This window comes from Petaurus breviceps, unplaced genomic scaffold (assembly GCF_028583685.1).
Source record: "Petaurus breviceps papuanus isolate PSGF00001 unplaced genomic scaffold, PetGlider_PUasm1.0 140, whole genome shotgun sequence".
NCBI lineage: Eukaryota > Metazoa > Chordata > Mammalia > Diprotodontia > Petauridae > Petaurus > Petaurus breviceps.
The window spans coordinates 42,621,972-42,635,491 of record NW_027185698.1 but is presented as its reverse complement, the minus strand read 5'-3'; the positions used below and the strand labels follow the sequence as shown (position 1 = coordinate 42,635,491).

Here is a 13,520-nt window from a genome sequence, read left to right as displayed (position 1 = left end):
AACTATCCCACCCCAGCCATCTTTCCTATGTTGAATAACAGTTTGGACCATCTTTAGCTGAACTGAAACCAAGTATAAATGACTGAGTCAGAATTCTGACTATTAGAAACTGGTGCTTTCTTCAACAGAAAGATAAATTTGTGTTTACTCTTCCCAGCTCATCCTTGAAGGGATGGAACCTTACCCAGCTGGTTAGCAGGCGCTAGATCACCTGGTATGCTGCCATTCTGCCCTGATTCTCCTTCTCTACTCCAGTGTGCTTTGCGTCGAATATAACAAAACTCAGATGGAATCTAAATGAGATCTGCGCCTGGATGACTGACTGGCCCATAGGCAGATCAGCTCTTCCATTTTTGTTCTCATGTCTTTAGTGAATCACACTCTTTCAGGGGGTCAGAATGTCCAGCAGAACAACTGGAGAGTTTCTGCAGCTGATTCACCCTGGTCCTGCCTTTGACCCACTTGTTCAGATGCCTTGGTCACTGACAGCATTCAGACACGTGTCTAAGAAATTCCTCACCCTCCTCATCATGAAAGAACCTCATGCAGTGAGGGCAGTGAAGGTCCCCTTGACCTTGACCTCTCAGGTCAGAGCCAGAGATTCCTCTGTCTGTTTGGAGTTCGGGCTGTTCAGGCTGTGGGATAGGTCTCCTTGTGCTTGGGGGCTCTGCCCTGAGGAAGGCCTCTGCAACGTCTGTCTCTAGGCGTTGTGTGTGGTTTTTGTGACCTGTGTGAATCCTACAGTGGCCTGTCGTCTCTCTTGACTCCTGTGGGGGAAAGACAGAGTTAGGAGACTTCTGGCCATTCCCTGACGTTTAATTTCTTACATTTTATTGTTTAAAAGCATTTTCTCATGGAAGCCAGCTATACATTCTTACATTCAGTTCATCTCACCTCAAGTAAACATTTATTAAGCACCTATGGCATGAACAACACCATGCTTGGGGCTGGAGATCCAAAAATGAAAAGAAGACAAGCTCTGCTCTCGGGAGGGAGACCACACATATATAAATAGGTGTATACAATGGAGAATTCGGTGATGATAATAGCAGGTATCACTCAAGGTTTGCAAAGCCCTTTAAACAGGTTATTTCCTATCATCCTCCCAACCATCCCGGGAGGGAGGTGCTGTTATTACCACCACTTTACAGAGGAGGAAACTCTGAGGCAAAAAGGGCGAAGTGACTTGCCCAGGGTCACACAGCTAGCAAGCATCTGAAGCATGTGTGAACTCAGGTCGTCCTAACTCTAAGTCTATCACTATCCACTGTCCTGCTTGCCAGATAAGGCCAAGGAATGATCTGATCTATGCAAATTTGAGAAGGGAAAACTCCTTGTCAGCTAGTTAGATAGAAGAGTATCAAGAAAGAACTCCTGCAGGAAGCGTCATAACAGCTACGAGCTAAAAGGGATCTTAGATTGAGAATCAGCAAGTCCAAGTTGGTCCTTTTACAGATGAGGAAACCTGCATATGTGGCAAAGCCAGGATTTGAACTCAGGTCAGTCACAGATCAAGAGTTAGTTATAAGGAATCTCAGGCTACTCTGTCCAAACCTCCCCTTTGACAGATGACGAAACTGAGGCCCAGGCAGGTGATGTAATGTCCCATCAGAAGTGGGATTTTGAGCCCAGATCTTCTGATTGGTGAGCCAGTGCTCATTCCTCTTTACCATTTTCCCTCCTTCCACATTCCAACACTGTTCAGAATTTATTTTGTACCTTGAAGGAGTGGAGAGCACACTGATAGTCACAGGGAGAGGCATAAATATAAATTAAAACATTACCCCTTAACAACCTAGTGGGAGGGACGTGAGCTATCCACACCATCATGAAATGCTCTGATGACCCCCGTCCACACCAGAGCCTGTCCTCATGACCTTCCCTACTTAGAAGGCCTTGCCTCATCAGAGCTTGTGTTCCCTTTTTACAAACATGGACACAGCATGCTTTCCAGACTTCTTGCCACCGTACACTAGCCCCTACAGCATCCACATGCTTAGGGGTCAGACACACTCTCCCCCCTCATGTCACAGCACCCTGATGCCTGACCTCACACAGGGGAAAATTGGGCTGAATATTTAAATCACTATGCAGAAAACACTACGCTTGGTGGAATGGTCTCAGTTTGAGGCTAAGTGAGAGGGAAACATTTTACAGTTCAGCTGAGTGTCAGTCTAATAGGGAGAATGGGAGGGAATTCACTGCTCTGCTTCTAAAGCTTGAGCACAACGAGAATTTAGCCAAACCCAGAGAACACTAATCATCTGTGTTTGCATCAGTGTTATTACCTGTGTGACTTTATGCAAGTCACTTAACCTCTTTTAGCCTCAGTTTCCCCATCTGTGAAATGACAGAATTAAACCAGATGATCTCTGAGGTTCCTTTCAGGCTCTAAACCCCAGGAGCTCCACTAAAGCAAAATAAGAGAGGGAAAATCCATCTCTTTTAAAGGGGAAAAATGATTTAACCATTATAATTTGAAATGCTGGAAATTTAATTTTAAAAAAAATTATATTTAAAAGTGTTACAGTTAGAGCTCAACTCAAATATCACTTCTTATGAGGCTTTTCCTGATCCCCATCAGCTCACTCCAAAGTGATCTTATACGTGCTTTGCCTCCATGGGGAGAATGTAAGCTCTCTGCAGACAAGATTTGTTTCTTTTTCTTCTTGTTTCTTTCTTTTTTCATCTTTGTTTTAAGGTAGGTAGGTGGCATAAAAGATAAGATTTCTGAGCTTGGACTCAGGGAGACTTTACTAGCTATGTAAGTCACTTAACCTCTCAGCTTCAATTTCCTTATCTGTAAAATGGGGGTAATCACAGCACTCACATCACAGGATTGTCATGAGGTTCAAATGAAATGTACATAGATATGTACATGTATTTATTCCATGTTTGGATTGGCAAAGTGAAAAACACTCAAAACTACTCCATAGCTCTACAATTAAAGAAGTTCTTGTTTCTAACCTTCAAGAATCTCCTCCACCTTCCTCCTTGTTGTTTATCAAATTATTTTATAGCATTAGCTCCTTATTTTCCCATCACTGTGTTTTCTTTTTACTCTTGATGTTAGTTTGTTCTTGAATTTAGCATCTCTAAACTAGCCATCCCCTGCATCACCAAATAGATACAATTTTGGCTAAGAAAATACTCACAAAGGTATACATGATGTATATTTATACTTTTTAATTAATTTATTTATTTTTAGTTTTCAACATTCACTTTTATAAGATTTTGATTTCCAAATTTTTTCCCCTTCCTTCCTCCTCCCCAAGATGGCATTTACTCTGATATAGGCTATGCATGTACAATCATATTAAACGTATTTCCACATCATATATTTTCTTTTTTAAGCTTCATTTTTATTTTTGGCTTTTTGGAGGGGCAATTGGGATTAAGTGACTTGCCCAAGGTCACATGGCTAGTAAGTATCAAGTGTCTGAGGCTGGATTTGAACTCAGGTCCTCCTGAATCCAGGGCTGGTGCTCTATTCAATGTTCCACCTAGCTGCCCCTATATTTTCTTTTTTAAAGAACAGAAATCAAGTGATTATATTTAAAACTGCAAAAGTTTTGTTAATAAGAATGTCATTGGCTCATTGTATTAATAGAAGCCTACTTCTCATCTACTTTAAATTCACACAAAGATAGCTATATTTAAAGCAGATTCTATAAACTTAAAGTGCTCTATAAATGCTGGCTATTGTTATTAGTTATTCCTAGGGGAAGGGAAGGGAATAAACACTTATTAAGCACCTACAATTTGCTAGGCACTTAAGTGCTGGGAGGTAGGTGCTTCTATATTCCCCATTTTACAGTTGAGGAAACTAGGGCAGGCAGAGGTTAAGTGAATTGTCCAGGGTCACTCCACTAAGTGTCTGAGATTAGATTTGAATTTAGGTCTTCCTCACTCTTGGGGTAGTGCCAGGCCTGGAGTCAGGCAGCTGGAGGCAGTGCCTAGTACATGGAAGGAACTTAATAAGATTTTGTTGGTTAATTAATCTTTAAAAGGGAATTCACAATAAAAATCTTTCCGATTTTATTTCAGTGCTTTACCTGTCTCCTGGATATCTGGTGTTGCAGGGTTGCAACTTTTTCCTTAAGTTCTTGAATCTTGCTTTGTGCCCGCTCCCGATCTGCTCTTTCTGACGTAAAATCATCCTTGTAAACAAGCACCTGAAAACAGAGGAAACTTAAGTGCTTCCCATCAAAGACATTAAAAGACACAGCCAGTGACAGCCAAGGCTAAAAAAAAAATAAAAATGCACTGCCCTAAACCCTTGTTTAAAGGAAAACCCAATGGATTTAGAATCCTAGGAAAGGTCCCAGCCCACCCTCCTACATACTGACTGTTGAACCTTGTGTAAACTTCCTCCCTTCTTTCCCCTCCATCTCTTCCTTTACCAAAAGGAGACATTGGACTAAATCACAGGCTCCTTTTTTTTTTAAAAGCAATTTGGGTTAAGTAACTTGCTCAAGGTTACACAGCCAGTTATTTCTGGGTGTGGTGCTAAGTATCTGAGCCCAGATTCCATCCCAGGTCATCCTGACTCTAGGGCTGGTGCTCTTACTCACTGTGCCAGCTGGCCACCCCTAAGCAATTGAGGTTAAGTAACTTGCTCAAAGTTGCACGGCCAGGTGTTTCTGGGTGGGTGCTAAGTGTCTGAGCCCGAATTTGATCCCAGGTCATCCTGACTCTGGGGCCGGTGCTCTTACTACGCTACCTGGCTGCCCGTAGATCACAGGTTCTTCAGCTTTTTCTGGTCATAGAACTCCTTTGGCAGTCTGGTGAAGCCTCCAAACTCACCAGGATTTATTTACTTGTTTGAGGCTGGGTCCTCTAATTCACCTAGAAAACTTTGATCTGATCAATTTTTCTGACCTGGGCCAATTCAACATACCTTGGGTAGCCTGGGGATCCTTCCCTTCCCATTAGTGAGGACCTTGATTGGCTTTAACCCTATAGTAGCTCAGAACTCCCAAACTCAATCAATCCACAAGCATGTGCCACCATACTAGCCAGAATAATGTTTATAAATGAATAAAATAAAATGCAAAGAATCACACAGGAAACCAATTATATTGAAATACAGTTATCAAAATATTTTTTTTTAAGTTTATGGACTCCAGTTTGTAGACCTCTATACTAGGTGATTTCTATGGATGCTCAACTCAAAATCCTATAATTTTATATAAGATGACACAGTAGAATTTGAGCTTTTTTTTCCCCTGTGTCAGTGATGGGCTTGCACTGCCCAACCTTATGTATACTCTCTTGCTCAGACCATCATCCCTTTCCACTATCCCACTCCTGCAACTTTCCCCTGAGAGGATCCAAAGCCCAGACCTTCAGGGTGGTTAATTTGGAATCAAGTTAAAGTCAGAGAAGCAGGTGACTCAAATGGCTTATGCAGATTGACCCTCAGCCTCTTTTCTACAGATTGAGCTTGTCATCCACAAACTAATGTGACCCAGTCATCTCCAGAACATCAGATCATCCCCTGAGTCTCAGCTTCCTCATCCTCAAGGTGATGAAGCTAAATCTCTCCTCCCTGTCTTTGCTAAATTCCAGAAAGCTATCTAGCCTGGGTCCCTTTACTTCCCCTGTCTCACTCTTCCAAACACTCTGCAGTCTGGCTTCTGACATCATTACTCAACTGAAACTCTTTCTCTTCAGAGTCAGTGTCTCTTAATTGCCAAATCTAATGACTTTTTCTCAATCCTCATCCTTCTCGAACTCTGTGCAGCATCTCTCACTGTTGGAATCTCCCTCTCTTCCTGGATACTCTCTCCTCTCTAGGTTTTTGTGACACTCCACTCTGGCTTCTCTTCTTGACTCTTTGACAGCTCCTTCCCTGTTCACTTTGCCGGATTTTCATCCATGTTATGTTCCTTCACTGTGGGGATACCCAAGGCTTTGTCCTAGACCCTCTTTTATTCTGTCTCTACACTCTCACTTGGGGAGCTAATTCATCAGCTTCCATGGATTTAATCATAATCTCTATGCAGAACATATATATATCTGTGTATATGTGTATATGTATGTATGTATGTGTATATATATGTATGTGTGTATATGTGTATAGTCCAGTCTTTCTTCTGAACATCCCTCCTACATCAGCAATTGCTATTGGAACAAGATGTTCCAAAGGCATCTCAAATTTAATATGTCCAAAACAGATGTCATTTCCTTTTCTCTCATCTTTCTTCTGAACTTTCCTATTGTTGAGGGCACCACCATCCTTCTGAGAACGCAGGTTCACAGTTCCAGTAACAATCCTCAACTCCTCACCCCCATATTCAATTAGTTGTCAAATCTATCATTTTCTTCCCCCATAATCTGTTGTGTATATGCCTATATATGTACATATTGTCTCCCTTGTAGAATGTAAACTCCTTGGGGAGAAGAACTATTTCATATCCGTCTTTGTATCTCCGAGGGCAGAATAATACCTGGTACATAGCAGGCTTAATAAATGTTTGTCCACTGATCTTCAAGGTCCCTTCCAGCACTAAATCTTATGGCACTGAGAAAATTCAGTGCTCCACTCTCCCCCCCCCCCCCCCCAAACAGATTTCCAGCTAAAGTTCAATTTAACTTTCTTTTAAAAAAAAAAAAACTCTTCCCCTCCAAAAACAAAACCTCTTTTCCCTGTCATTTGATCCTTAAACTAAGTTTAATGTTACCATAAATATTTTTAGTGACATAGTCACTTCAAAATCAAACTGGATTTATCATAATAAAATCACAGTATAAAAATCTATCTGTTCTGTGGAAGCAAGAAGAGTACCCACTGATCGGGGGCTAGCAGAACAAGCTGTGGCTTATCAATGGAAAGGATTTCTCATTCTGCAGCAAATTTCTCTGAACCCGAGTGCCCACACCCTTGCTGACCTGCTGCTCCAACATCTGTATCCGCTCACTGTCCCCATCTTTGGCCTTCTTGAGATCTTCCAGCTCCCTTTTAACTTTCAAGCAGTCAGCCATTTTTTCTTCCAACAGTTTGTTTAGCCGGAAAATCTCCTTCTGCATAAGCTCTGGGCTTGTGGGCAAACCCTGCTCAGGAAGGACTTTCAACTCCTTCAGCTGCAGATGGAGGCCCTTCACATACTCATCCCTACTGGCATCATACCTCTGCCACTTGGCATTCAGATCTTCCACCTGAGAAGGAAGAGTCAGAATTGGTCTCGATGAAGACAAGGGTTTTCTTTCCCCAAAAGACCTCAAGAAGAAACCCATCAACTACCCCACCCCCCACCATAGATAAGCCTCACTATAACCACCACCAAGGTTCGCCCTTCTGCTGACCTGTTTTCTAGATATTCAACTCTATGCTCCTTTTTTTTGGAGGGCAGTTGGGGTTAAGTGACTTAACCAAGATCACATGGCTAGTAAGTGTGTCAAGTGTCTGAGGCCGGATTTGAACTCAGGTCCTCCTGACTCTAGGGCCGGTGCTCTATCCACTACACCACCTGGCCACCCCTTATGCTCGTTTTTTTTTTTTTAAACAACAAATGGACAGTCTCAGTTATGTAAAGAAGATGCTTTTTTTTTTAATTTGGCAAATGAAAGGAAGTATAGACATATAAGGAAGTGTAAACTATAATTATAGAGTTGATGTCTAAACATATAATCATATACACTAAAAATTTCTGTATAACAAAAACCAATATAATTAATATAAAAGTAACAAACTAAGGGGAAAGATAACATGACAAACAGAACAGATATTTTTTTAATCTAAAAATTGTTTTTTAATTAATTTTTTAAAAAATTTATAAGGAATTGTTAATAAGTCGTGGTGGTAATTTCCAAACCACAATGGATAAACAAAGGATATAAAAAGATGATTTTGAAAAAAAGAAACATAGATTGCTAATTGTCATTAGAAAAATATCCTCATCTTTTGGGGTGGCTAGGTGGTGCAGTGAATAGAGCACCGGCCCCGAGGTCAGGAGGACCTGGGGTGATGGAGAAAGAGGTACACTTAAACTGCAAACCTGCAGAACCTTTTGGAGAGTGATCGGACAGCATGAAATCAAAGGTAGAAAAGGAATCATCCCCTTTGTACTGAAAATTCTACAGTTAAGAATACACACACATATTTAAAGTGTTACAAAAAAACAAAAAATGTAAAATCCATTCAAAGATTTTCATTTAAGTATTAAATGATAGGGAAAGAGGTTTAAAAAAGGGGGGGGGGGGACTATGAGAGTAATGGAGCCAGAGGGCCATGGTTCAAATCTTGACTCTGCAACCTACTATGCCATCTTGGGAAAGTCAAATCCCGTGTCTGGACCTCAGTTTCCTCCTCTGTGAAATTAAAGTGCTGGACATTTCTCACTAAAGTTCCTTCTGGCTCTAAATCCCATGTTTTTTGTTTTTTATAGTCCCTGACACATACATGCTTGACTAATGAGGAGGATATTACACAGGGAACCACACCATTTGCCTAAAGTTTTGGTGCCACCTCTGAACCATGGTCTTCTGACTCCTCCACTCTCATGGAACCTAATTTCCCTCATCATTCAATGCTTAAGTTATTTACAGGATTTTTTTTTATTACATCTAATGCTACTTAGCTGGTTCTTTTAACCAGTGATTTCAGAGTGGAATCTACCATGTTAAGTGTCTGCTGCATACACATAATACTCTGCCCAGAACTATCTGTCCTCCTGCAACTTAAGCCCAGAAAAAGAACAAAAACACTTGTGTGGGAATGCAGACACCATCAATCTGAATTCCAGCCCTGAATTGCCACTAACTTGTAATATGATCCTGGGTAAATCCCTTTTCTCTGGGCAATTCATTTCTATAAGCATTTATCAGACTACTACTATGTGCAAGGAGAAATGTGGTTGGCCCTGGGGACCCCAAGATAGATCCAGTACAAGCTCTGCTTGTGGGGGGAAGTACAGTTTAACGAAGGGAAGGGGAAAGCACAGAAATAATTGTGCTACAAAGGAGAATGTGAAAAGGTCTAAATAAAGTGCTCCAGAAATTTGAGGAAGAAGGGCCACTTTCCCAGGATGAGGAGGAGGAGGGAAGGAGTCAGGGAAAACTTTATGGAAAAGGTGGCATCTGAAGTGAGTCTTGAAGGAAGGAGTCTTGGACAGAAGGAGATGGGCAGCCATTGCTAGAACTGGGGAGAGCATAAGCAAAGATGGGAGAGGACAGAATGAGGCTGAATAAATGAAGGTCGTGAGTTTATACTTTATTTGGAAGGCAATGGGATCTCAGTTCCTCCTCTGTAAAAGGAGGCCTTTGACCTAGAACATCATTTTGGTGTCTCCTAACTCTCAAATATCTACTTGGTGATTGGAAGGATCACCACAATGCAATCAGCAACCTTCTAAAAACCACAAAGGAGGCTTTGAGAAATTCCAACATGGGCTGGTTTCTTCCCCAGTGTCTTAAATTTAATTTAAAACAAACAAAAAAACCCACACACAAACACAAAAACCAAAAACTATATTACTTCCTTATAGTGACCATTAAACTTCCCCTATTTTTCCCTTTCTTCCTCCTCCCCACTTCCTCCCCCAAAAAGAAGCAAGGCTATGAGTGTTCCATCCTTTCTTGTAGCCAAAGTCAAGACTTTAGGCTACTTAAAATAATTCCTAGTCATGATCATAAGAGATAGAAAGAGCTCTTGGGCTAATAGCTAGGTTCAAATTCCAGGTCTGACACTTTCATTCAGTAAGCATGTGGCTACTTTGTGCCAGGCACTGACAATTCAAAGCAAAAAATAAAATAAAATAGTCCCTGCCCTGAAGTAACTTCTGTTCTAATGTAAGCTAGGTGGCAAGGTGGAAATAGTGCTGAACCTGTGGAGTTGGGAAGTCCTTAGTTCAAATCCAGCCTTAGACACTCACTAGCTGTGTGACCCTGGACAAGTCACTTAACCTGTGTCTATCTCACCTATAAAATAAGGATAATAACATCTACCTCCCAGGGTTGTCATGAGGATAAAATGAGATATTTGAAAAGTGCTTTGTAAACTTTAAAGTGCTACATAGATGCTAGCTGTGATGGCAATGATAAAGGAAACTACACATCCGCAGCAAAGTCAATACAAAATACATACAAATAAATACAAAGTAACTTCTGGTAGAGTTGTGAAGGGCTCTGGCCAACAAGAAGAAAAAATCAAGAGAGGCCTTTTAGATGAAGTGGCCCACGGAGCTGGGGATTTCACTGGAGGAGGCAAGGAGCTAGTGCATTCCAGGCATGGGATCCATCCTAGGCAAAGGCTGAGAGGTGGGCAATGGACATGTCACAAAGACCAAGAAGCAGCCCAGTTTGACTGTAACATTGAGGAAATGAGATGGAAGAATGTGAGATCAGGCTGGGGAGAGAGGTAAGCTAGATCCACTGGCTGTCCTGTCTCAGTTTCCTCTCCTATTAAATGGGAATAAGATTTGCACCAGCTACCTCACAGGATTGTTATAAAATATTAAATGGTACTAAAGTAGTCATGATTAATCTGGAGTTGGAGGGGCATACATCCAGACCAGCCTTAATGATATCAGCTAGTCTTGGTAGCTGGCCGTGATGAGCCATTTCTGTACCACTTTAAAGTCTGCAAAGCCCTTTTCTTAACAATCTTGATAGGAAATGAATGGAAATGTTCTTAGCCCTATTTTATGAATGAGGAAGCAGAGGTGCAGAGAGATGAAGTCTCCAAAGTCATGCAGCACTTGACACATGGAGGTGTCAGACCTAGGATTTCCACCCAGGTTTCTGGACTCTGAGGACAAAGCTCTTTTTGCCACACCCTCCTCCCACACCTATGCAATAGGGAGAAACATACTCACATGAAGGACTTTTTGTTTCAGGAGCCTGTTTTCTTCCTGTAATTTACAAATAATGCCATGAACTGAGACATCACCTTCATGAAATTGTAGCTATGGAGGAAGAAAAAAAAAATATCTTATTATGACATTCTTCCCTCCCACGAGACAAGATTCAACCACCACTAAGTAATGGCCTTTTCCCAGCCTTGTTTGAAAAAGGAGTTTTTCATGTGCTTATAGCCACTTCGAAAATCAAACTGGATCATATCAAAGCAAGAGTCCAAGAACTCATCTGTTTTGTGGCAGTGAAGAGTGTGCTCAGTGACTGGGGCCTAGCAAAACAAACTGGCTTATCAATGGAATGGAGGATCATTCTGCTATAAGAAATGACAATATGAAGAATTCAGAGACGCTTGGGAAGACTTGCTTGAACTTACACAGAATAACGTAAAAGCAAGAGAGCGAACACAACCTCCAAAATGATGTGGTCTATAAACAGTCACTTTCTAATGTGTGCCTGCTATGTGCCCAGGCCCTGCACTGAGGGCTGGGGCTAAAGAAAGGCAAAAGACAGGCCCTGCTCTCTAGGAGCTCACAGTCTAAAGGAGGAGCCAGCAGGCAAACACCTGTGTCCAAACAAGCTATAGACAGGAAAGATGGGGGGGGGGGGGATCTATACAATAAAATCACTAAATTTTAAATCACTCAGACTCAAATCAATGCACTGAATGATCTTGACTGAGAATGAGAAAGACCTCAACTCTCTGCAGTAGAAAGGCAGTGGGCCACAGGCCCCAAATGAGCCATATACTCTCAATCAGCCCCAATCAATGAGTGAGTTCATTTTGCTTACTTGTACTTTTTTGTCTAAAGAGACACTTGGGAGAGAAGGAAGAGATAACTAGCAAATAACTTTGAATTTGGGAGGTGAAGGGGAGCCCCCGGTGTCAATGTGATAACTAGGGCTTGAATGGTATTGGCATTTCCTGAGGACATTCCCCTTGCAGACTCCAGCCCCTACAGCATGGGGCATTGAAATAATTAGTCCTGAGGGGCAGCTAGGTGGCGCAGGGAATAGAGCACCCGCCTTGAAGTCAGGAGGACCTGAGTTCAAATTCGACCTCAGATGCTTGACACAAATACTAGCCATGTGACCTTGTGTAAGTCACTTAACCCCAATCGCCCTCAAAAGAAAGAAAGAATGAAAGAGAGAGAGAAAGAAAGGAAGGAAGGAAGGAAGGAAGGAAGGAAGGAAGGAAGGAAGGAAGGAAGGAAGGAAGGAAGGAAGGAAGGAAGGAAGGAAGGAAGGAAGGAAGGAAGGAGGGAAGGAAGGAAGGAAGAAAGAGAAAGAAAGAAAGAAAGAAAGAAAGGAAGAAAGTTCTAAAAGCTAGAAACCATTTTGTTGCTTGTAGCTTAGGGCAAAGGGTTCAAAAAATAATAAAAAATAAATTCAAATTTCCATAGGCTTTGAAGTTTACATAGCATTTTCCCCAGTAGTTGAGAGGTAGATGGTACAAATGATTATCATTCCCATTTTACAAACAAGGAAACTGAGAGGAAGTGACTTGCCTCAGGACCACACACCTAGTAAGTGTCAGAAGCAGATTTAGAATGGATGTATTCTAACTCCTTGGCAACCACGTGGCCCAGTGGATAAAGTGCGGGGCCTGGACTCAGGAAGACCTGAGTTCAAATCCAGCTTCAGACACTCACTAGCTGTGTGACTCTGGGCAAGTTACTTAATTTCTGTTTGCTTTAATCCACTGGAGTGAAGAACAAGATGGCAAACCACTGCAGTATCTTTACCAAGAAAACCCCATGCAAAAGAGTCAGACATGACTGAACAACAACAACATTCTGACTTTAAGGCCAACGTTCTTCTAAATAACAGCTCAGTGTGATATAAGCAGGGGCTTGGCATCTATCCCCCTTGTCTTAAAAGCTGAAACTGTTTTCTTAGAACATTTATGTTTAAACATTTTAAAAGCACACAGTCTTTCTAGAGAGCTTTCTAAAGACTTTATTTTTAGAAAGGCGACCTGGTACCTAAGGGCTATCAATAGAGCATTGGGTCTGGAATCAGGAAGACCTGAGTTCAAATTCATCCTCAGACACTTACTAGCTGTATGACCCTGGGCAAATCCCTTAAGCACTATTTGCCTCCATTTCCTCATCTGTAAAATGGGGATAACAGTAGCACCTATCTCCCAGAGTTATTGTGAAGATCCAATGAGATAATATTTCTAAAGTGCTTAGTAGGATGCTTGGTGTATAGTAGGTGCTATATAAATTTTATTATTATTATTATTATACAATGTAAGGGGCACTGGTCCAAAAGTCAGAAGACCTGAGTTCTAATCTACAGGTGCTGTGACCTCCAGCAAATTACATTGAAGGACCATGATATCAGGGAAATAATGACATGACTTGCAAATGACTTAGATTTGAGTGAGATAGGGCCTGTGCAAGGACACCAGCCTCACTTTCTCCATCAGAGCCATCTGGGTTCAGTGGCCAGATATAGATCAGGATGACTGAAGATGGCCCAGATACAGTGGGAGACCCTGGCCCTTTTAGGGATAAAGTCTTTTCAGGTTCTCACTTTGAGTAAGGTAATGCCCATTCAGTGAATAGGCCTCTATAAGAAGTGAGTCAAGGGATAGCCCCTTTAATCCAAAAGAGAAGAGAAGAGAAGAGAAGAGAAGAGAAGAGAAGAGAAGAGAA

General features: G+C 41.6%; 1 protein-coding gene across 1 annotated transcript in view; it reads right to left on the bottom strand.

Moving 5' to 3' along the window:
* Positions 1–362: 362 nt before the first annotated feature.
* TNIP2 (TNFAIP3 interacting protein 2) overlaps positions 363–13,520 on the bottom strand; it is a 33,323-nt gene continuing 20,165 nt past the window's right edge. The window contains exons 3-6 of the mRNA XM_069070892.1: positions 10,818–10,907; positions 6,895–7,161; positions 4,056–4,175; positions 363–767 (exon numbers count right to left, since the gene is read on the bottom strand). Of these exons, the coding sequence (XP_068926993.1) occupies positions 480–767; positions 4,056–4,175; positions 6,895–7,161; positions 10,818–10,907 (765 nt within the window). The 3' untranslated portion in view covers positions 363–479. The remainder of the gene's footprint in view (positions 768–4,055; positions 4,176–6,894; positions 7,162–10,817; positions 10,908–13,520) is intronic.